Source organism: Cricetulus griseus, chromosome 2 (assembly GCF_003668045.3).
Source record: "Cricetulus griseus strain 17A/GY chromosome 2, alternate assembly CriGri-PICRH-1.0, whole genome shotgun sequence".
Lineage (NCBI taxonomy): Eukaryota > Metazoa > Chordata > Mammalia > Rodentia > Cricetidae > Cricetulus > Cricetulus griseus.
The window spans coordinates 282,058,408-282,082,265 of record NC_048595.1 but is presented as its reverse complement, the minus strand read 5'-3'; the positions used below and the strand labels follow the sequence as shown (position 1 = coordinate 282,082,265).

At 46.8% G+C, this 23,858-nt stretch overlaps 2 protein-coding genes across 9 annotated transcripts in view; one reads left to right on the top strand and one right to left on the bottom strand.

Annotated features, from left to right (window-relative positions):
* The window catches only part of LOC118238367 (translation initiation factor IF-2-like), a 22,311-nt gene extending 19,004 nt beyond the window's left edge, over window positions 1-3,307 (bottom strand). Inside the window, exon 1 of the mRNA XM_035440408.1 lies at window positions 2,404-3,307. Within this exon, the coding sequence (XP_035296299.1) occupies window positions 2,735-3,235 (501 nt within the window). The 5' untranslated portion in view covers window positions 3,236-3,307 and the 3' untranslated portion in view covers window positions 2,404-2,734. The remainder of the gene's footprint in view (window positions 1-2,403) is intronic.
* Window positions 2,799-23,858, top strand: Zbtb2 (zinc finger and BTB domain containing 2). Of its 8 annotated transcripts, none has more exons than XM_035440406.1 (4): window positions 2,799-2,938; window positions 15,584-15,768; window positions 20,213-20,360; window positions 20,971-23,858. In XM_035440406.1, exons 2-4 carry the CDS (start codon window positions 15,690-15,692, stop codon window positions 22,340-22,342), a joined length of 1,599 nt encoding a protein of 532 aa, XP_035296297.1. In that variant the 5' UTR covers window positions 2,799-2,938; window positions 15,584-15,689; the 3' UTR covers window positions 22,343-23,858. The 8 variants fall into 8 exon arrangements, with proteins under 8 accessions (XP_035296297.1, XP_027256803.1, XP_027256801.1 ...); XM_027401000.2 differs by lacking the exon at window positions 2,799-2,938 and adding an exon at window positions 3,320-3,453; XM_027401001.2 differs by lacking the exon at window positions 2,799-2,938 and adding an exon at window positions 4,023-4,145.

Here is a 23,858-nt window from a genome sequence, read left to right as displayed (position 1 = left end):
CAGACAGATCTGTGAGTTCAAGGCCAGCCTGGTCTACACAGTGAGTTGCTGGCCATTCAAAACTACAGAGTAAGACCCTGTCTCAGAACACCAGAGGGCATGGTATCACACATAAACATCCTGAAGTCCAACATGTAAAAAGCATGCTATTGTCCTAATTTAAAGTGGCTTACTCAACAGGACAGCCTTCATAAAATCTAGTGAAAAACAGCATTGGATTCTGATCACATTTATAAGCAACATCTTCCCGTTAACTTTCTCACCAAAGTTTGCAGGAAATTCCACGTTCAACCTGAGCACACACACTCACAAAACATTCTCGGAGGGTTAAAGGATAAGTTCAGAACGATTACATTCTTTTTTTTTTTTTTTTTTTGTCCACTGTCAATGTCACACTGGAACTATCTTCTTCAAAACATACAAATAAATGCCCACTTCTATGGCTGCACCTCAGCAGAACACAAACCAAATCTCAAGTCACTACAAAACTTCACAGAGCATTTACTCAGATTTTTTCTTTCTGGATGAATCCACAAAGATTGTTAGTACTGTTTTCTTACCTGCTGTATTTATTTTCAAAATAATCAAAACAAACCGGTAATAATTTTTGACAACTATTCAACATGGAGCAGGTGTGGCCCTTCTGCCAACCAGGTGTGACAGGTGCCCTTAGCACTGTAAGTAGTTAGCCTTCATGCAGCCGCTGCTGTTTTCCCCCAGCCTTTCTTTCCATACAAAGGCATCCACTTGGACACACTGGGAGAAAGCAGAGCCCACACAGCCTCGTAAGCTACCTTCCAACCCATGATGGGGACTGAAAAACAAAAGTAAGCTGCACACTTGTCACAAGTCAAGCTGGCCTGCCTCTTCTCTGCCTTGAGAACTAGCAGCAAAGCAGTCAGGCTCTAATCTCAGCAGCAGCAGCAGCTCCTAAGGAGAGAGGATGTTCTAGATAGCACATTTGCAGCAGCAGCTCCTGAAGGTGCTTTTGAGGACCCATGTTCCCAGCAGCACATGCCTTAGGAAAGACAGAGTGCTCGATCACCACTGGTTTGTTTCTGTAAAACTATACTAAGTCCTGGCAAACAATTCTTAAGACTCAAAGATAGGTGACATGTGGTGCACCCCTATGACCCTAGCACTGCAGAGGAAGAGGAAAGATTGTGGCAAGGTCCACGACAGCCAACAGCTGCAGAACTTTTGAGACTCTGCCTCAGCAAACAAAGATGTTCTTTGATCAATCCACCTTCCCAGAGAACTCCACAAGCACAATTTAGAAGAACGAAGAACCTAAAGATCTTAACTGTGACTCTACACAATAAATCAGATTCATTTCTGGCTCTTACTAAGAGGAAATAGACCAGTCACTCCAGTGAACCAGGCAAGTCATGGCCCTGATAGTGCCCTAGAACACTTGGCTCAGGGTCAGAATTTGTTTGTGGAGGCAAAACATTTAAGCACTCCACAAGTCGTTCATCTAGCTGATCAAAGTCTACGAAAGTTCAAGGCAGGTATCCACTGGGTCTATTATTCACTCCGGGGCCACATTCTTTACACAGACGCTTATTTTGTCTTCAAAGAAGAAATTAGTCATCAATGGCTGTACACACAACTGAATTGCTAAATCAAACTCAAGACTAATAAGTTGAACACTGCCAATGTGCCAGGAATTGTGCTGGAGGTCAGACTCTCTTAAAAACACGGGTTTGACATCAAGGTCCTTACAGGTTACTGTGCTTTAAAACCAAGTGCAACCTGGAAACTGTTGCCTCCATTTACTTAGGAGCCAAGCTTAAAATCTAAGATATGTAAAATAAACCATTAACTCGAGTCTTAAGGGATAAAACTGTACTTCCTGGAAAGAACTCCTAGCAAAATGGCAACATATAAACTTTAAAACCTTAAGAAAGCTCATCATGGAATTCCAACTTCCCTACCATGTTACCATGTTTCAGGATGTCCCTGTTACATCTAACAGGATGGCAACTCTGAATCCACTCCACCAGACACTTGGGAGTCCAAAAGTCAGCCAGAAGAGTAGTGTCCGGTACAAACACTCACACACCGCAAAACGCCAAAAACTAAAGCTCAACATAAGGGAGGAGTAAGCGCCCCATTCCATTCAATCCTAAAAAGTATCTTGGCCCACAGTTGCCTCGCTACTCAGGACACACAGCGACATCTACTTCTGCATGACTTTCAGCCACCACCGGTGGCAACAGCATCAGTGACTGACAGCAGCCCACTCAACTTCACATCTCAGGACGAAAAGCTAGTTACACGGAGCAGTCCGGGTGCAAGGGCAGAGGCAAAGAGATGTCAGGCATCTCTTGTCAGGAGGATGGGCATGCATCTCCCTCTGCACCCCGAAATGACCATCTGCATCTGCAGGACTGGTCCTACCTAAACACTCTGTAAACAAGGGGGTCGGGCCGCCAGGCTCCGGGCCCGACCGCTGCTGAGAAGTTTCCTCGCCTCGGCTGCACATGGCTTGCAGAACTTTGGCTGGAGCCGCGAGCCCAGGCTGGGTGGGAGCCGCAGCGCCGAGCTGCAGGCGGCGGCGGCGGTGGTGGCGGCGGCGGCAGAGCAGCAGGAGGCGGAGGCGGGCGGGCGGGGGGGAGGGGGAGCGGGGGGGGGGGCGGAGGGGCTCTTGCCGCCACTGCTCTCTCGCCGCCTCTCCCCCCCGGCGGGAGCCGCTCTCAGCCTCTTTGCACTAGTCGCTCCGCTCTCTCGGTCATGTGACCTTAACGTAACCGGACAGGAAAAGCCCCGCCGCCGCCGCCCGCCGCCGCGCCGGAGACACCGACCGCGGCGGCAGCAGCAGCAGCAGCAGCAGGAGCAGCAACGCGGGGCAGAGGCGGCAGCGGCGGGGACAGTTAGGCCAGGCCGCCCGGCTCTGCCTCCCCCTCACGCCCCGCCGCGGCCGCACCGGCGACAGGTAAGCGCGCACCGCCACCGCGTCCCGGGGCCCACGTGCCGCCCCCGGCCCGGGCTCCGGGAAGGCGCAGGGAGGGGCGGGAGCCGCCGGAGCCGGCAAACGGTTCCGGCAGCGGCCGTGGCAACAAAGGCGACGAATGACTCCCGTCCCGGGGCTCCGGGCGAAGGCAGGCGGCGGGCCGAGCGCGCGGGGCGCCGGGGCGGGGAGGCCGGGGCGGGGGCGGGAGGAGGGGGGACCCGCGGGGCGGGGGCGGCGACTGCGCCTGGCGCCGGGGCTCTGGCCGCCTGACAAAACCATCCCGGCAGCCAGGCGGCGGCGAGTCCCGGCCGCTCCATCCGGGGCTTCGCGAGAGGGGGAGGGGACGGAAGCCGAGAGGGCGGGCGCAAGGGGAGGGGGCGCTCCGCGTTCCGGTCCCAGTCGCCGGTCCCTGCTGCCCGCCGCGGCCAAGGGCGTCCGGAGCGGGCGGCGGCCGGTGAGCGGTCCCGCGCCGGAGCCCCTCCAGGTGGGCCCGTCAGGTGCGTACTCGGCCGTCGCCTCCTGCTGTGGTCGTCGTCGCCGCCTCGGCGGCCAGGCCGCGAGCTGCGGAAGTGGGCTTGGGGGAGGGGAGGGAGCAGGGAGGGGGAGGGGAGGGATCCGGTCGGACCGGAGCAGGCCCGGCCTCTCTGGCGCGTCTCCCAGCTGCAGCGGCTCCTACAGCTGCTGCCGCTACTGCTCCGGCTCCGCCTCCCGCTCGCGGGCGGGGGCGCGCACGCGCGCTTCCGGCCTCGGGTCTCGCGCTGTCTGCGGCTCTCGCGCGCGCTGCTCCCCTCCCCCCCGCCCCTGGCGCCGGGGCCGTGGCGCCGGCCGGCCGGGGCGGCGCGGCGCGCGGCGTAGGCGTCGGCATTGTGTTCGGCGCCGCGGGGACTTGGGGACGCACGCACGCGCGCGCGCACGCGGGGCCGACGGGAGGGGTGGTGAGCGAGCGGCGCGACCCGAGTGCGTTGCGTCGCTCCCCCTCCCCTCGGCCTCTGGTGGGGCGGGGCCGGAGCGAGGTCCCGTCCCTCCCCTTCCCTCCCACAGGGGGCGGGGTCAAAGTCTCCTGGGCGGGGCCACGCCGCGTTGGGTAGCAGACTGGGCGGCCGCGCCCTCCTGTGCCTGCGCGGCGGCGTTGGAAGCGTCTGAGCGGGTCCGCTGTCGGGTTAGGCATGATACCCACTGGAGCAAGACGGTTCGTTTCGCAGGCTGGAATGCATGCGCAATTAAAAGCTGCGTAGGACGCGGGCTTTTGTTGTGTTTAACTGGTGGTGGATTTTAAAAGCTCTCCTGCAAGGAAGCTCGTGCATCCAAGCAGGAAGAGCGAAACGCTGTGTCTGACAGACCATTTACTGCGAGAACTTCCACCCAACTCCTCGAACTAATTCCTCGGGAAGTGGACTAGATTTTGGCCTCCTCTGGCCACTCGTCTGCATTGTTCCTTCCCACCACCATCATACAAAGCATTTGGTCTTAGATTCAGTTCATTTTCATGGTGTATTGTTCTAGTAAAATACAACATAAAACGGATTTGGGGCTCGCTTAACGCCGGGGTGATCTGGACATAGCTAAACGGTCTGTTGTGTCCTTCCTGGTTGATGATATCTGAATAGTGTCCACACTAAAGACACTGACCAGCGTGCACAACCAACATTTTACTCTGAAAGGCATGAAATTATACTTAGTTAGTACTAAGACATTTTAATCCTCATTACTGTGGTTTCTCAAACATAAACAAAAAAATTAAATTTGGGAGGGGGACATTCAGACGTTCAGGGAAACATCTTTAGTTTGCCCAGGATATTTGTAAGCTTGATCGTTTTTCTTTTTTTTGGGGGGGGGGGCGTGGGTGGACAGAGGTTTTAAGGCAGGGTTGTTTTCTCTGTTGTACCCCTGGCTGTTCTCGAACTCTGCCTTGTAAACCAGGCTGGCCTAAATTTCAGAGATCCACCTGCCTCTGCCTCCCAGAGTGCTAGGATAAAAGGAATGCAATACCCCCCCCATAAATTCATAATTTTTAAGAAGAAATAGTTTTATCTTTAATTCTTTTAAAGGTGATATTTAGTAAGCTTGGGATTGTGTGTGTGTGTGTGTGTGTGTGTGTGTGTGCGCGCGCGCGCGCTTTCGTAGCTAAGATTGACCTATTGTTGAACCCATAATAATTAAAATTAAAAAAAAAAAACTGGAAGGGTACCACAGAAAAAAATGCACCAATGGGTGGTAGGAAAATTTGTCCTGGTATTCCTGCTTCCTTACCCAGCTTTAAGCTTTTCTCCAAAGAATGTATATGTAGATGGGTACAAAACTTCCTCCAAAATACTCCTGCAAAGTTAATGCTGGACATGTCTTTTGTTGTTTTGATTTGGTTTTTGAGACAGGGCTTCTCTGTGTAGTCCTGGCTGTCCTAGAACTCACTGAAGACAAGGCTGGCCTCGAACTCACAGAGATTCACCTGCCTCTGCCTCCTCTGGTGGGATTAAAGGCATGCACTTCCCCACCACTAGGCCCAAATGATTCATTTTACAAGACCTTTGTGGTGGTTTGAGTAAGAATGGTACTGATAGGCTCATATATTTGAATATCTAATCACCAGGGAGTGGTATATTTGAGAGAATTATGAGGATTAAGAGGTGTGGCCTTGTTGGAGTAAGTGGGTCAGTGGGGTGGGGGTTTGAGACTTCAAAAGCCCATGTCAGGCCCAGACACTGCTTTCTGCCTACAGATGAGGATGTAGCTCTCTACTTCTGCCAGTACACCACCATGCTCCCTGCCATGATAGTGATGCACTAAACCTCAGAAACTATAAACAGGCCCACAATTAGATGCTATCACTTATAAGAGTTGCTGTGGTTATGGTGTCTCTCCACTGCTATAGTGACTAAGACAGCCTTATAAAACACTTTACCCCAACACCCCCTCAGGAGCTATTCCTTGTCACCCTGTGATTTCAAGTACCCACTGCCCCCCTCCCAGTAGGCAGTGAAGGAAACAGAACATCTTGGAATCAACTTTAGAGTGGAGGACTCTCTTGCCACCTCTCAGTGTCCCTGGGTTCTTTGTCCTGAGACCCAATCCCCTTTCCCTGTAGGAAATGGGAGAAGTTGAGCAAGAAGTATGGTGCAGCATGTGGTAGGAAAGAACTGAAGAACGACTGGTCTATGTATGGCCAAAGGGCACCTGCCGCTTTTCCTGCTTTCTTATCTGAGTTCCTTGGTTCTCTGAACCGGACACTGAGAAGCTAACAGGGGATTGGATATTTGAATTGCAAATTTTTTAAAGATTTTATTTATGTATTATGTATACAACATTCTGCTTCCATGTATATCTGCACACCAGAAGAGGGCACCAGATTGAATAACAGATGGTTGTGAGCCACCATGTGGTTGCTGGGAATTGAACTCAGGACCTCTGGAATAGCAGCCAGTGCTCTTAACCTCTGAGCCATCTCTCAAGCCCTTGAATTGCAAATTTCTGAGAATTAAATTGAGGACTTGTTCTTAGCAAATTACAAATTAACATTACAGATTAATACTAAATGAGATCCCATATTTACATACAAAGATGGTTATTGAGATTTGGAATCACAGGCATGATCAGGTGGTGGCACACGCTGGGGAGGCAGAGGCAGGTGGATCTCTGAGTTCAAGACCAGCCTGGTCTACAAGAGCTAGTTCCAGGACAGCCTCTAAATCCACAGAGAAACCCTGTCTCAAAAAGAAAAAAACAAAACAAACAAGATGATAATAATAATACTGATCTTTCTGTCTTTCCAGTGTGTTAATATTGGGGAAATCTTATAATTCAATGAGTCAGTATTTTCCAATGACTACTGGGTAATTTAAAAAAAAAAAAAAGTGTGCCTCAATAAAACTGCATGGCTCAGCAGGTAAAGGCACCTGCTGCCTAGTCTGATGACCTAAGTCCCATCCCTAGAACCCCCATGGTGGAAGGAGAGAATTGAGTTCCTTTGGAAGTTGTCTGATCTCCACTCATTCACAGAGACAGACAAATAGACACACAGAGTGTGTGGCTTGAAAGCCGAAGGGGGGCTATTTGAAGGGAGAATGAACCATCTATAAGGGGAGAAGGAAAAGGTAGTAAGGGAACAAATAGTTGAAGCTTAGGGTGGTGGCATTTGTGTGTGAAGATGTCATGGAACCCATTGTCCTTTAGAAACTCATTACAGTTAAAGTACAGAAGTCTAAGTTTGACACTACACATCGTGATTCAACCTGAACCAGACCTGTGGGTGGTGTACAAGGGAAGGCAGGCTCTGCTTTGGCTGGGAGGTAAAGTTTTTTTTACATTTGCTGCTATGGTCATTAGTTTATATCTTTAAAGTTGATTGTAGCATAACTTTTAGAATTGTCCTCGCTTCTTGACTTCACTGAATTGCTACCTTCACATTCCAGACATTTAGAAATTTAAAACTAACTTAAAGGTGAATTAAATGAAAGAAAAATATAATGGAAAAGACAAATCTTTTTGCTAATAATGCTTTTTCCAGTAGGAAAGTGCTATTAGATGATTTATACACTTTCCTTCTGTAATTACTATAAAAGAGGATTCAGTAAAAAGGAGGGGGTGCATTTCTTACCGCTGAACTGAAGTTCTGAAATATCTTGAAATCCGATTGACCAGCATTATTCAGATTTAGTTCATGCCCACCCACCCCCATTAATTTTTAATAGTACTAATTGAAAAGGCGGTTTTTATCCTGGTAAGTGGCCTAAACTACTTGACAGAACCCATCTTATTCCAAATGATGCTTCTTCAGTTCCTGGTGTGTATACCCTGTGCATCACAGCATTTATTATTCCTGGTGTAAACAAAACGAGGGCTTCAGGGGACCCTTTTAGTGCCAGCCCTTGAAACGCCAAGTCTAAGTGGTGGTTAGTGAGTCCTAAGAGCTATTATCTTTAGAAAGGAAATCATCTATTCCCGACGCTGTTGTTCCTTGGGGTTTGTACTGAATGTGAAGGAGGAACTTAGATTGGCAAAGTAGCTCATGATTATGCAGTCTGCTCGTGCATCCCTCCAAAGACTGCGCTGCCTGGGGAATCAAGTGCACTTGACAACTAGATCCTTAGTGTGTCAGCGTGGGAGGGGGTGGAGATAAAAACCAAATCATTAAATAGAGGGAAGTGGTCATTATAGCTAGCTCTGGGAAATACTTGTTTTGTTTTTGTTTTTGGCATGGATCTACCGTACAATCTCTGTACTCATTTAAGAAAATATTGTGCACGTATGAATTACATAAAGAAGACATTCTATAAGATTCACCAGGTGTGATGTGCACACCTTTAATGTCAGCACACAGGAGGAAGAGGGGGGTGGATCTCTGTGAGTTTGAGACCAGCTTGGTTCACATAGTGAATTCCAGACCAGCAAGGGTTCCCTTAGTGAGACCCTGTCTTCAGTTCTTCATTATTCACTATACGAAAAACAGGTGACTTTTTTTTTTTAACGTTTGTGTACACCTGCATAAGTTCATGTGCACCACATGTATGCCAGTGCCTGCAGAGCCCAGAAGACCCCCGCTAAGTGACTTTTCTTAAGGTGCTTCTTTTTCTTCTTCTTCTTTTTTTTTTTTTTTTTTTTTTCCTTTGGTTTTTCGAGACAGAGTTTCTCTGTGGCTTTGGAGCCTATCCTGGCACTTGCTCTGGAGACCAGGCTGGCCTCGAACTCTCAGAGATCCTCGAGTGCTGGGATTAAAGGCGAGCACCACCAACACCCAGCCATTCTTTTTTTCTTTTTTAAGTTCTGTTTAACTGTGCCAAGTGGTTGGGTTGGTTTTTGTTGTTTGGTTTTGTTTTTTTGCTGTTGAGAAAAAGTCTCCAGTATCCCTAACTAGCCTTGAACTGTATGTTGGAGAATGACCTTGGACTTCAGAGCATCCTTTACCTCCCTGGTACTGGAATTACAGGCATGTGCTACCTACATTTGGTGTATGTAATGCTAGGGATCAAACCCAAAGCGCTGCATTCTAGACAAGAACTCTGCCAACCAAGTGATATCACAAGGCCGGGTAAGGATTCTCTCTATCTAGCTCTTTAAGTGTGCAATCTCATTGCTGGCTTTATGCCTAGCATCAGTAAGAACTCTTAGAAATGTTCTATAGAGTAAGGCAGGGTCACACACAGCACAAACCATATACCCAGAAGGCAACAGGCTTCAGTCTCCTGACTCTTGGCCCTTTGAGCCTTTCCCATGCGGTACCATGACTACATGCTGACATGACTTAAAGGCTCTGGCTCTTAAGTTAGGTAGTCTGGCTTCTTGGAAGACCGAAGACATCAATCACCAAGCTTCTAGCCCAGACCACTATGGCCAGTGCCCTACATCCCATCCATCTCATCCTAGAGGCCCCAGTGTTCTCTCAAATGGGAAGTGTTCTTTCCCACCAAACTAAGATTTTTGTCCTTATCTCCCAGCTAAGACCTACCCGGCTATTTCAGTAAAAAGCCTCCCACCTCCCTCTCCTAGGCAATGCTGCAGATTTGAATCTTCTAGATGTCTTTTTAATCTGCCCTATCTCTTTCGCAGTCCACACCCTCGACCCCTCGACTCTAGAGACTGGAAGGATTCCCTTGGTCTTTACCATTGTGTCCCTTGGGAGCCTTCTCATTGTTCCTAAGATAAGAACTGAAGTCCTTTAAGGCATCCTGAGCCACTTGTATCCATCATCCACCCAATGCCTCTGGGCTCATAGTAAACTGCCAAGCATTAGCCGAAACTTAGTGTGTGGGAAAACATCACCTGATGTTTGTAAACTGAGAAAATCTTCCAAACTGTAGCACATTAAATTGAAGAGAATGTCTTGGATAAAAAGAAGCTACACTTTTCTCCCAAATCAGCAGGGTAGTCATGGCTGGAACTGAGCGCGCTTCTGTTTCTGAACTCCTAGTTAGTTTAGCAAATAGTAAACACTGGGCTAGATAACCTCCTAGGCACCTAATCAAAGCTTTCAGGAAGCTTCAGGTAGACTGCAGACTGGTATCAGGTGGACTGCAGAACGGGCAGAGCCTCTCATACTTGAGAGGCAGGACCAGTTGTATGAGCACATGTGTGTGAATATGAGTACACATGTCAGTGACAGCTTCTGTGAAAGCATTTTCAAAGGACCAGAGCTAAGGTTCTACACTTTAGGTCTAATAGGTTTTCTGTATTGTGATAACAGGTTTTTCTACTGATGCATTAAGCCAGATCAAGCTGAATTGAAAAAGTAAAAGAACGGGTTTATTTGAGCAAAGCAACTCCCAGGTGAGTTCTCCAGCCCCAGAGATGGAGGCAGGAGAAGTCATGCATCTGAACTAAAGCAGGGACATTATATAGGTTGTAGGTGGTTTATGCCCAAGTATGGTCAAAAACTGAGCACTTTAGGCGGGGACTTGGGCTACTGGCAACTTTAGTGGAGGAGCTGCTGCAGGAGCCAAGAATTTGGAACTGGGCTTTTGGATGCCTTTTCTTTGTTGGAGGGTGGGGTTTGGAGAGAGGAAAGGAGTTTTCTGGATCAAGCAGGAGTGAGCTGGAGGCTCCAACTGAACAAGGGCCACCAGCCCTTCTGATCTTGGTGACTGGAGATGAGGCAGCCCAGTGTGGAGCTTATAGAATGGAGACCAGGGCAGGGAGCCCTGAATTCTTTCAAGAGCCAGTAATGGCCCCAGCACCAAGGACTTGGGGAAAGGCTACCTTTCCTCAGCAGTGTGTCCAGAAGTTTCCAAGTGAGTGGACATCTTGTCTCACTGACCAACATCCTTAGGAGAAACAATATGGTTCTGTATCTGATTGGTTTTGAAATAGGATCTTGCTGTGCAACCCAAGTGGGCCGTGATTGCAGAATGTTCCTGGCTCCGAATCCCAAATGTGAGGATAACGGGTGTGTGGAACAGGATTATTGATGGTGCTTGTATTTTAAAACAGGCTAGACACTTTGTAAAGATCACCAAGCTTACAGTTTTATATCTTGTGTGATTGTCACATGCCAATAATCCAATACTCAGGCAAGATCACAGCTTCAAGGGCTGTGTGGACTACATAAGAACCTGTTTGAGAAATAAATAAAAATTAGAAGTTAGGTAGACATTTAATGTCATAGAATTATATTGTCATATATTTTTTGCATTAAAAATTGTTTGCATTAAAAATTATCTTTTATAGCCAGGCATGGTGGTGCACTCCTATAATCCAAGCACTTAAGAAGTAGAGACTAGAGCTGGGTGATGGTGGCACACGCCTTTAGTCCCAGCACTCGGGAGGCAGAGGTAGGTGGATTTCTGTGAGTTCCAGACCAGCCTGGTCTACAGATTGAGTTCCAGGACAGCCTCCAAAGCCACAGAAAAACTCTGTCTCAAAAAAAAAAAAAAAAAAAAAAAAAAAAAAAACAAAGAAAGAAAGAAAGAAAGAAAGAAAGAAAGAAAGAAAGAAAGAAAGAAAGAAAGAAAGAAAGGGAGGAAAATGGATAAAGTTCATGAAGAGACAGAAATAGTTAATATATGTTTCACATCACTAAATATCATTCATATCATAGGAAGGGAAAAAGGTAATTTTAACAAAGAGTCTGAACAAAGTAGTAGTGCAGATCTGGGTTGTATGGCTCTGTAGCAGAATACTTACCTGTAGCATGCACCAAGCCCTAGGTGTCCCATTCTCCCAGCACTAACAGCAACAACAAAAAGAGTACCAATATATGGGGGTTTGGGCAGCACTCATATTTATGTCCATAGTATCTGAATCCTTTTATAACAAGTACATATATGTTAAATCATTAAAACAAAAACATAGTATCTCTTGTTAATTTAAAACAAAGTGAGGTGAAGCTGGAAAGATGGCTCAGTGGTTAAGAGCACTAGCTGCTCTTCCAGAGTACCTGAGTTCAATTCCCAGTACCCACATTGTGTTGGCTCACAACCGTCTACAATGAGATCTGGTACCCATTTCTGGCCTGCAGCTATACATGCAGGCAGAACACTGTATACATAATAAGTGAATAAATCTTTAAAAAAAAGAAAGAAAGAAATGAAAAGAAAGCCAGGTGTGATAGTAATGCCAGTGTGCAAGAGACTGAGGCAATTGTAGCACAAGTTCCAGGCCAGCTTGGGCCATACCGTAGTAGTATTTTTCAAAACAAACACAAAATCCAATGAACCCTGCTTGAGTCTACTTCTCAAAACTTACTGTTCTGTGATCTGAGCAGGCTGCCTACGTTCTTTAAAATGAAAGTAGCTAGACCTCAAATACCTCGTTAGTGCAAGATAAGATGATAGTATGTGAAGGGGTATGAATAGTGAACATCCTATAGTCAGCAGCTGCTGTCATTGACAAGGAGAACAGAGTGGTGGTCTGACCTCTGATACTTCAGGAGGTAGAGAATCTCACAGTTCATCAGTATTGAGACTTTATAATTTTCATCAGTATTGAGACTTTATAATTTTTCAGTACTGAGAACACCATTTCACAATAAGTACCTAGTGAAAAATGCAAAAGTATATGTAGGGTCATTTCAAAAACTATTGGAAATTTTGTCATAATTTCAAGGTGAAATTTGTGTAATGATTTTTTTTAATGAAACTCAAACACAGTTTAGAGATTTTTGTTTCTTTGTTTGTTGGGAGGGTCGAGACAGTATTTCTCAGTGGAGAGTCTGTTTTTTGCAGTCTGGCATTCTAAAGTTTACTAACAATCCAGAGATGCAATAACTTGATACTTAGATGCTGAGGCATGATAGTCAGGTAACACTCTTCCCCCACCCCCTATAGAGCTTCTCTGTGTAACTGGCTGCCCTGGAACTCTGTAGACCAGGCTGACCTCGACCTCAGAGATTCACCTGTCTCTGCCTCCTGAGTGCTGAGATTAAAGGTGTCTGCCACCTCTACCTGGCAGGAAAACACTCTAATCATGTTGTCCTTGACTAAACCACTGTTTCTGTTAAAGCAGAGATCATCGTGTGCATCTCTACAGCACTGCAGTTTATAATACGGAGTGATCACACATCAGGTGCATTGGTGATGCAGGCACTACATTCACTGTGTAGTGCTCGTGCTATGAATCCAGACCATGGCTGCCGTGAAGCCCTGCCCCACAACACCTCAGATCCCCCACAAGTCTACAGGAACTACCTTTTGCAACTGTGTTGAGAAATGCTTTGTTGTTGCCATTTGTCATGCCCTTCCTTCACAATCAGTTAGGTGACCCTGCATGGGCTGGGCCATATTCCCACTAAGATATTAGCATTGATGTGTCATCTGTGGGACATTTCCATTGCCACAGGTATTCCTCAGGTACCCTTTTTGTAGCAATGTTACCTGCTTCCCCTCACCTTAGCACTGCAAGTCTGTTCTCCATGTCTCTAAATTTCATGGCTATTATATCAAAGGACTCACACAGCATCAAACTTTTGGTGGCCTGCCACTTTCACTGAGCATAATTCACTCTTGTATCTTCTGTCTACAATAGATTGTTCTGTTCTGTTTTGTCCTGGAAACAGTCTCACTGTAGACCAGGCTGGCCTTACACTCACATCCCCCACCACCACCACCACCCCGACCACCTTAGCCTTTGGAGAGTTGAGATTAGTGTGTTTGCCATCATGGCCAGCAATGGTTCATCTCTCCCAGTGGACTAAGTGGTTCATACCATACCCTAACTATTCAACAACTAAAGGATAGCTGGGTTGTTTCTGGTAAAACCACTATAATAATATACAGTTTTGTGTAAAAGTACATTTTCATTTATTGGAATAAATGTATTAGAGTAGCCATTGGGTTATATGTGGTCTCCAGGCCATCTGTACCATCTCCCTAGTTCACCAGGAGCATGAGCCAGTTCCTCTACATACTCAACCCCCTCCACCCCGCCCCCACCCCCCTTGAGTGTGCTGACACTGTTTCTGTTGGGGTGGGGGCTGGCACTACACTACACTGTCTGTCCACTTTCCATCTGTCTTTCCCCTCTGGTGACCTCTTCAAGTATGTCTCACTTTATTTCATGCTGGTGACTTTCAAGTTCTTTCTGTACGATGCAAGTACAGACCTTCTAAGGAGCTGCCTGCCTGTCCATCCTCTTAGCAGAATTGTTTCTGGAGCCAACACTTGTAATTTCACCAAGTCTGACTTTACCACTTTCTCCTTTTGTAGATCCCTAAGTTTGGGTTTTTTTTTTTTTTTCCTAAAATTCTTATAGTTGTGTGTTTTATACTTAAGCCCGTGGTGCCTTTTTAAATTTGTGTTTGAAAGTGTGAGATTTGCCTCTGGAGGTCCAGCCTGTCCAGCACTGTGCTGTGGTTCTGCTGCCCCTGGAACATCCACCCTGCTTCTCTCAGTGCTTGAGCTCCATGTCTAGGCTCTGTTGAAGTAATGTCCGTCTCTTCTAATACGAGTCTTGAATTCTGTGCCACTCTCACATCTTGGGCTTGAGTCAAGGGACCGACTTCCCCACTTTTTTGTTCATTTCTAAAAAGCGTGGTCTACTTCTTTTGCCTTCCACACATCTTTACTTCTTTTGCCTTTCCACACATTTTCCAACAATTTTGTCTGTCTACAAAAAGAAATCTTGCTGAGGATTTGGGACTCAGCAGTTTGTGTTTTCCACATATAACCCCTACACATTCTGTTAGATTTAGTTGTGTATTTCATTATTTGGATTGTAGTGGTTGTGTGTGTTTCATTTCCATGTTCATTCCTAGTATATGGAATTACAGTTAGAGATTGGGTATATATATATGTCCAAATATATATACATATCCAAATTCCTTACTAGTTACAGGAGCTATTGTATTAATTGCCTGGATTCTGTACACTATAGATTTGCTTCTGCCTTTCCTGGCTGTAGACTTTTATTTCCGTCTTGTTTTGGTTTTCTACCTCCCACTCTGGGTGCTGCAGGAGGGAAAGGGTGCAACCTTTTCTTGCTCTAGTTTCAGAGAAAACAATGCTGTTCCCCGGGGTGGGCTTTCCTGGTGTGCTTAAGAAAAAAGAACCATCTAGGGATTTCAAGAACCTGGCAGGTCCGGCTGCTTCTCACAGTAAACAGATCGGGTCCCAAGGACTATGGTTCACTGACTGAGTAATGAAAAGCACAGAATTTCAAGTAGGTGCATTCAAATTTAAATTTTGACTTCTTTGCCTTCCCAGTGAAAGGCCTGGGGCAACTTACTTACAAATCTCAAAATCCATTTCCTCCTCCACAAAAGGAGCGCCATTACTAATGGATATGCAAGCCTTTGTGGCACTAGCTGTGGTGGAGGAGAAGCCTTGCTGTGACTCCTCCCAGCACTTGAGTGGTTCTATCTTGGTGGAAGATTGATTGGTCGAATTCTCAGGAATCATTAGTGTTTGCTTTGGGATCTTTAAAGGGCTAGGTGGTCCACGTATGTTTCTAGGACTGAGGCTTGCAGGTACACTACTCGGGTTCATTCCCCAGCTTCAGCAAGTCACCCCGAGTTACCCTAGATGACATCATCTGAACCTGAGTACTGGCAGGTCCCAGTCCAAGCACTGTTGTGGATTAAATGAGTTGATGTATGTACCAAGTCTAACAGCGCCTTACAGGTTAGCTGTGAACATTACTATAAAGTTAGGACACATTCTTATTTGTGGAACACCTTTCTTAAAAATAAAATTGTTTACTTTGCAGATTTTTTAAAAAATGGATTTGACCAACCATGGACTTATTCTACTGCAGCAGTTAAACGCTCAGCGAGAGTTTGGTTTCCTGTGTGACTGCACGGTTGCAATCGGCGATGTGTACTTCAAGGCACACAAATCAGTTCTTGCTTCATTCTCCAATTACTTTAAGATGTTGTTTGTCCATCAGACCAGGTAACTAAAGTGGTTGATAATAATCTATGGCTATAGACCTCCTGACTCTGGGTCCTGCTTCCCTCTGAGCACACTCTTTGCCTTCATCCAGACCACAAGTCTCTGCCTCTCCCTGATGTCCAGGGACCCATCCCCATGACTGTGTTAGCCCACCTTTCCCCTGCCTTTCTTGGTGACTTACTAATTCTTTCATTAGTGCTTGGGAATCGCCTCCCTACCTGGCCCCATGCAGCCCCTCCCCTCCCCTCCCAAACTGCCTTCTGCCTGAGTACCACCTAAGATTGGTAGTGACAGCCAGGAGACCTCAGGGCCCTGTCAGTAAGCCTTCCTCCAGGCCTGGTCCCTGAATACCCCTCCTTTGAATATTTAGTTTCAAATGAGTAGCTGCAGGGCACAAATTCCATTTCCCTCTTTTCTAATGTAAAATCTGACTTTGCTCTCATGGTTTTTTGTTTTATTTTGTTTTCCTTTAATTTCTCCTAAATGAGATTTTTACACAAAAGAATCTCTGGGTGTGTAAAGAAAATAATCTCCCCCTCCCTACCTCCCACCTCTCCATTTTCCTCTGTTCTTCATAACTCTTCTCTCCCCCATTCTTCCCCACCTGGTCTGAGCAGAAGACCTTCCTTGACCTTGCCGGCTCCTGGAATACAGCCCTGTTCTCTGTTCTTGAACCTTCTTAAAAGGGCTGCCTGCGCCACTGTGGGTCTGCTCTTCCCACATTGTTCCTGTGCATTTGCACTGTGGTTTCCTGTCTCCACTGCAGCCCCATCCCAAAGGGCACCTCTTCACCCGAACACTGCCATCCTCCTGTTCTGCATTCCTCACTTGTGACCAAATGTCCTTTGTTCTTCACCTCTACACTGGGCCTTGGGCCTCCTGGGCCCCTACTATCCTTGCACGTTGTCTGTGGTGGGCAGGTCATCTTCTCAGGCTTTGCTTTTGCTGGTGGGAACTTTCAAGTTTCAGCTCCAGCCTCCATCTTTCTGTCTGTAGAACCCTGTTCCTAAGTACCCGGCCCTGGCTGCCTGCTGGTCATTTAGACCTGGCTGCCTCTGCTCTGTTTTTTCTCATTGGATATGGATAAACTTGAACTAAGGCTCTTTCTCCCCCAGAAGAGCCCTGCTTGCCTATGTTCTTCTCAAGCAGCCCAAGCATCACATCTATTTCAGACCATATGGTATTGATCCCCCAGGTCATATCTCTTCAGTACGTCCCATGTGCTCTGTCCTTCCTTTCTTACTCCCATTTTGTAACTGTTCATCTCTCACGTCACTGTCAGATGAATATTCCTGGAGACTGGGTGAGGCAGAACTTAGGAGAGGGTACACTGAGCAGATCACTCTGTGAAGCAAGGCAGGTGTCTAAGCTCTTTAGTCTGCCTCCTAGGAGTGGGGCACTCGGCCTTGATGCCTGACACTTGAGCATCTCTGGGATGCCATCTTCTCTTTGACCTGCCTGCTTCTGTAGCTCTCTCACCTGAACCAGACTTTCTGAGTGTCCGGCCTACTCCCTGATGTCCCTAATCCTTGACTTCCTAGCCAAGTGGACAAAATCTTCAAGGATGACTACATTGTGCTGCTTATAGCAGCATTTCCTCTACATCGCTTTCTGTCTACTCACCCCCCTCCCCACACACACACACACACACACACACACACACTTATAGTGAGTGGCAGAGCAGTGAGTTTGATAGATCTCCTGGGATACCACGGGGTATGGCTGAGGTGTATGCTTCTAATAGTTAAAACTGAGAAAATTCCCTTTAAGCAGGGCTCATGATTTGCATTCCTGTAATCTTAGCACTTGGAGGGGAGGCTGAGGCATGTAAGTTGTCCGGTCTAGACCAGCCAAGACCCTGTTTCAAAACCAATTTGTTTATATATTCCCCATCTTTTAACATCGTTTTTTGTAAAAGATGTTATTTGCAGCCATTAATCTCAACACTGAATCAAATGACCTTGCAAATGAAATGTCCAGCTGGGTGGTGGTGGCACACACCTTTTTAATCCTAGCACTCAGGAGGCAGAGGCAGGCGGGTCTCTGGGTGTTCAAATCCAACCTGGTCTACAGAGTTAAGGACAGCCAAGCCTTTTCATAGAAACCCTGTCTCAGAAAAGCCAAAAGAAAGAAAGAAATGTCTTTAATTTTGAAGTGTAAAAAACAATGTAATGTTTTAATTAGATGCAAGAAACATCCCTTATTTTATGTATAGGGCAATGAACAAATGTCTTTCTAAGAAAGGGATGTGATCTTTGTGTTAGCTTCTGCAGAGGCCACCAAGGCAGTTACATCATCACCTGTCGCCAAGTGCCTTTCTACTGTCAGCTATGCCAAGTGTGCATTCCTTAAAAGTGCCCTCCAGGCACAGCTCGAGCTCTTGCGTCTTGCTCCTCTCTTGCCACTCTTCCCCTTGTCTCCTCCCTGTTCTCTCTCTGTGTCTGTCTGTTTGCCTGCCTCTCTCATGCCCCCTCCCCAAAGCATGACCTTTTGCTCTTTCACTCTTGACCCTCCCCCTCTCCAATAAGCCCCTCCCACTAACTGTTTGGAATGGCATGTTTGCTTGGTGGCATACCTTGGCAGGACCCACCCACAGGTACCTACTTCACCTTTCCTTTATTTTTAATCATTACACTTTGTATCTGAGAACACCCACCTGGTGGCCATCCTTGTACACCTCTATATGCAGAATTCAAATTCAAGCAGCAGAGGGCAGCATGCTTTCAAGCAGTGCTTCCTGCCTCCTGGTAGGGGCAATTGTTCCACCCCTAGCTAGAGACTGAGCCCATGACTGAGTCTTTCATGTCCTACAGCTACCACTAGGTGTCTCTATCTCTTCTCTAGACTGAGCGCTCAAAAATAAAACTTCATGCTAAGAATAACCAGCCGAGTGTGGTGGCGCATGCCTTTAATCCAGTACTTCAGAGGTGGTGGCAGGTGGGTCTCTCTGAGTTCAAGACCGTCCTAGTCTGGTCTACATAATGAGACCCTGTCTCAAAAAAAAAATTAAGCATTATTTAAGACTCTTACTCTAAAATTCTAGTGAAGGAGAAGCTGAACCTGGAATTACTAGGAGCAGCAGCGTTTGTGACTTGGCTAACACTCGCTTTGCCCTTCTCCGCCATAGAAGTGATACACCTGGCAGGTGCCTGTATGGCAAAGCTTAGCTGGAATTGACTGTAGTGTAGATGATGGAGAAGTAAGTCTGGCCCCTATCGTATCCAGTGGATAGGAAGAAAGAGAGGTCCAGCCAGTCCTGAATAAAAGGGGCACAGGGCTTCAGTAGCTGGAATGTCACAGAAGGAGCTGCATACATATGTGAACACATATGCTTGCTGGGCAGCCCCAGGGACTCCCAGCAGCTAACATGTAGGGTGTTGACTCCCAGCTCCATCCTGTCCTTGCCACGAGGAACTTCTTTAAAACTGGAGAGGCTTATTACTGTCACTAACTACTTGAAGCAATCAACAGAATGACCTGTCCAACCGAAGTGAGCAACTGCAAGCCCTTGTGGAAAGGGGCTCAGCTGGGTAGGAGCTTTGTGAATGATGAAAGGTAGCCCTGCCTCTATTTCCCTCCTCTCTTGAGGACCACACTCATCTCCTGGAGAAACACACATCTCTGTAGGCTTGGGTTTCTGTGGGTCTTTACCTGATCATGCCAGTGGTGGCGCATACTTTTAGTTCCAACACTGGGAAGCAGGAGGTGGATCTCTGTGAGTTCCAGGCTAGCCTGATGGTCTACACATGATACACAGGAAGACCTTGTCTCAGAGAGGACGAGAGAGAGAAAGACTAACAATAATGAACAATCTAACAGTTTGTTGTTTTTTTTGTTTTTTTTTTTAAGAAAACTATCAGATTCAAATTTCCACTCCCTTTGTACTGTAGGTGGGTGCCAGGTTGTGTACCTTCTTTGTACTGTTTGACATTGAGTTTTGTAGTTAAATGTGAGTACTCTATGATGTCTTAAGCCTTCATGAAATCTACACTGTGGTACCCATCCAGTAATTATTCATATTTGTCCTGTCAGAAGTCCATCTTGAAATCAAATTAGCCTTTTCTCTTTTCTTTTACTACTATTTTTTTTCCTTAGACAGTGTCTATCACTGTAGCTAGACTAGTCTTGAAGTTCAGACAGTCCTCCTTGCCTCATCCTCCTGTGTGCTAGGATTATACATCATACCTAGATCATCCATTTTTATTTTAATAAAATGTTAAATTTAGGACATTGAGTATGCTGTTAAAATTTTAGAATGGTGAGATGATTGACTTAAACAACAAAAGTAATTATAATTGCTAAATCTGCCAAAAAAGATCATTAATGCCAAGAAGTTACATAACCAAAACTCTTGTAAATTCTAAGGTGTTCAAGGGAACTGTTTCCGAGAATGTGTAGGATATATTCACTCCATGGGTGATACTGTATGTCTCCTGTGCTACAGAGATACGTATCTCATTTTGCTCCGGATACTGTAGAACTTCTTTTAGTGAAGATGGTCTGAGGAGAGCTCCCTACTTCTTCACTATTGCTGTTTGGTCGGGAAGTGACACCAGTCTGAAAGGTAGACAGCCAGCTGGCTCTCTGTGTAGGTAGGTGGTTTGGCACCATTCAGATGGGACTAATGAAACCCAGCATCTGCCTGCCCCACAGAGCTGTTTTGTTGCTCTGAAGGATCCCCCTGTGGCTTTGGAATTAAGTAGGTCTAGGTTCAAATCCTGGCCCTATCACTCACCAACCCTAAGGTGGGCATAGTGCTACCCCTGGGCCTCACCACCTGTAAAGTAAGGACTATGGGCAGTTGTCAGAATGACTGACTGTAAAGCCCACAGCAGGACCCCTGTCGATACTAGCGACATTGATGAAGATTGTGTTGCCCATAGCACTTTCCAGTGCCACCTAGCAACACTGGGAAGGTGACCAGGCTCACTTGCCCCTTGCTGGAGAGGTCTTATGACTTAGAGAGCTGTGGACCTCCAACAGTTTAGCATCCTTTGTTTAAGTGCTGTTATGCTAGCAACCACTCCTGTGTTGATTTACAGCTTTAAAGACTTTCTGATCAGATTAAATTTTTTCACTTGCCTCAGGCTGATGAGTGACTCCATGGTTAGTGTTCTTCCAAGTGTCTTGGTTGCTCTTCAGGCTTTGTTTCCATCTAAGTAGCAGGTTGGTGTTTCTTCATGGCTTTCTACTGTTTTTCAGTGAATGTGTTCGTCTGAAACCCACTGACATACAGCCTGACATATTCAGCTATCTGCTCCACCTGATGTACACCGGGAAGATGGCCCCACAGCTGATCGACCCTGTGCGGTTGGAGCAAGGGATCAAATTCCTACACGCATACCCCCTCATCCAGGAAGCCAGCCTCGCCAGCCAAGGTACCTTTTCCCATCCTGAGCAAGTCTTCCCGCTGGCCTCGTCATTGTATGGCATTCAAATCGCAGACCACCAGCTGAGACAAGCCACCAAGATGAATTTAGGGCCTGAGAAACTTGGGCGGGAGCCAAGGCCTCAGGCATCCAGGATGAACCAAGAGCCAGTGCCAGAGACCTCGCAACTGTCCCAGCTGACTACAAACCTGGCACAGGTGAATCGAACGAACATGACTCCCGCGGACCCCCTGCAGACCTCGCTGTCACCCGAACTTGTCTCCACGCCTGTTCCTCCCCCTCCTCCTGGGGAGGAGACCAACCTCGAGGCCTCTTCCTCAGACGAGCAGCCATCTTCCCTCACGATCGCCCACGTGAAGCCAAGCATCATGAAGAGGAACGGAAGCTTCCCTAAGTACTATGCCTGCCACCTCTGTGGCCGGCGCTTCACGCTGCGTAGCAGCCTGCGAGAGCACCTGCAGATCCACACCGGGGTGCCCTTCACTGCCGGCCCACCCGGGGAAGGCCGCGGGCCACTGTCGCTCTGCAACAATGCAGCTGACCTGGGCAAGGATGCACTGGAAGTGCCCGAGGGAGGCATGATCAGCGACAGCGAGCTGCAGCACATCTCCGACTCCCCCATCATCGATGGGCAGCAACAGTCGGAGACACCACCGCCCTCGGACATTGCAGACATTGACAACCTGGAGCAGGCGGACCAGGAGAGGGAAGTGAAGAGGCGCAAGTACGAGTGCACCATCTGTGGCCGCAAGTTCATCCAGAAAAGCCACTGGCGCGAACACATGTACATTCACACGGGCAAACCCTTCAAGTGCAGCACCTGTGACAAGAGCTTCTGCAGGGCCAATCAGGCCGCGCGCCACGTGTGCCTCAACCAGAGCATCGACACGTACACCATGGTGGACAAGCAGACGCTGGAGCTCTGCACCTTCGAGGAAGGCAGCCAGATGGACAACATGCTGGTGCAGGCCAATAAACCCTACAAATGCAACCTGTGTGATAAGACGTTCTCCACCCCCAACGAGGTGGTCAAACACTCCTGCCAGAACCAGAACTCAGACGTGTTTGCCCTGGACGAGGGCCGCTCCGTCCTCCTGGGCAGTGGGGACTCGGAAGTAACGGAATCTGACCGTCCTGTGTTAGCATCCATCAAAAAGGAACAGGAAACTGTATTACTAGACTGAATGTTACTTGTCTTTTTAAAAACTGTCATTTTTACACAGAACCTTCTCCCTCCCCCATTCGGGACAGTTTCTCCATGGCATGATACAAACGGGCCCACTCCTTTCCAGTCCCCTTCCCCAGCCCCATCCCCGTAAGGCTTTGTGCATATAAACCTGGACTCTATTTACTTTCATTCAGGGGATATTGGATGGATAATGGTCAGTAGGATTTATAAAGAAATAGGTTTTGAGAAGTTTTAGATTATTTTAAAAAACCTACTTGGAAATAATTAAGAGTATATAATAAAACAACTAGAATATAATTTGGTAAGCTAAAATTATGACTGTCCCTGGGTAATAAGTCTTCCTTCTCAAAGAAACAAAGTCGGAAAATACAGCATGCTTCTTAGAGATAAAGCTGGGCTCTGCTATGCAAATCTAGAAGGTGTGGGGAAACTTGAAACCCAAGAAAATGTTTTTACTATTTGCCCTCTAGGTGTCTGATTTCAGAGTGTATCCTTTTGAGATTATGTCCAGTTAAGGAAAATCACTAGTTAAGAAATCAACAAAATGCAAAAGAGTAATAATGTGATGGCAATCTTCATTTTTGGATCAAACCTGACAGGCTGTGAGTTTGTGTGTGAGCGGACACATGGATACTTGCTACAAACAGGAGAATTGACGCACATGCCTTACCCGATGCTGGCCTCTTTCCAAGATGAGCAGGAAGATGCTGGGGTTTGGTTTCTGACAAGCTTGTTTTAAAATCAGATCTGAAAGCACGCTTCTATAGAATGTCTTTCCTAACAGCTAGTGACATGCCATTTCCTAGCAGTTGCCAGTGGTGAGCATGTGTCAGCGCCAGCCAGCTGCCTGTAAAGTCAGTGTGTGTATGTGCTGCAAGGAAAGGACTGTAGAAATATGCATCTTACAAGGGAAGTTGTGAGCAGAAAGTGTAACTAATGAGTGCAAAAGTTGATGCTGTCTGGCTTGGTGGTGCCCATCTGTGACCCCAGCTCTAGGGGAGGGGGTGGGGGGAGGACCAAAGGCAGGAGAATTGGGAATTTGAGGCCAGCCTGGGCTACATAGAGAGACCTTGCTTTAAAAAAAATAAATAAAATGCAGTGCCATAGTTCACTGGTGACATCTACTAAAGCATCAAAAAGTAACAAATAGAAATCAGGATGACAAAAAAAAATCTAATTTCTTCTTGGAGGAAAAAAAAAAACAAAAACACCAATTGATTTTAATATGTATTCTCCAATTTTTGTTAACACCTGAATTTTTCCCCACTGGCCTAACAGCATTAAAAGTTGTCCATTAATCTTCCCTTGGGCCAATAAGAAAATGGTCTCACAGGATGCAACAGGAGCCAGAAGTGAGGGCTAAGGGGTGAGGGGTGGGGATAGTGCATAGCTATACCGTATGTGTATGTTAGAAACTGAATATCCCATCACCCTCTTATATGTATAGCTGAGTTCTCAGATTTGTAAGTTTTTATACATCCTTTCATTGAATAAACATTTAATTAAATGGG

Bases quoted from the DNA above. Each gene is read 5' to 3' on its own strand.
- Zbtb2 (XM_035440406.1), top strand. From the start codon at position 15,690: ATGTGTACTTCAAGGCACACAAATCAGTTCTTGCTTCATTCTCCAATT. The intron at 15,769-20,212 runs GTAACTAAAGTG...CCTGTGCTACAG, and splicing joins TTGTTTGTCCATCAGACCAG to AGATACGTATCTCATTTTGC. The intron at 20,361-20,970 runs GTAGGTGGTTTG...ACTGTTTTTCAG, and splicing joins CCAGCTGGCTCTCTGTGTAG to TGAATGTGTTCGTCTGAAAC.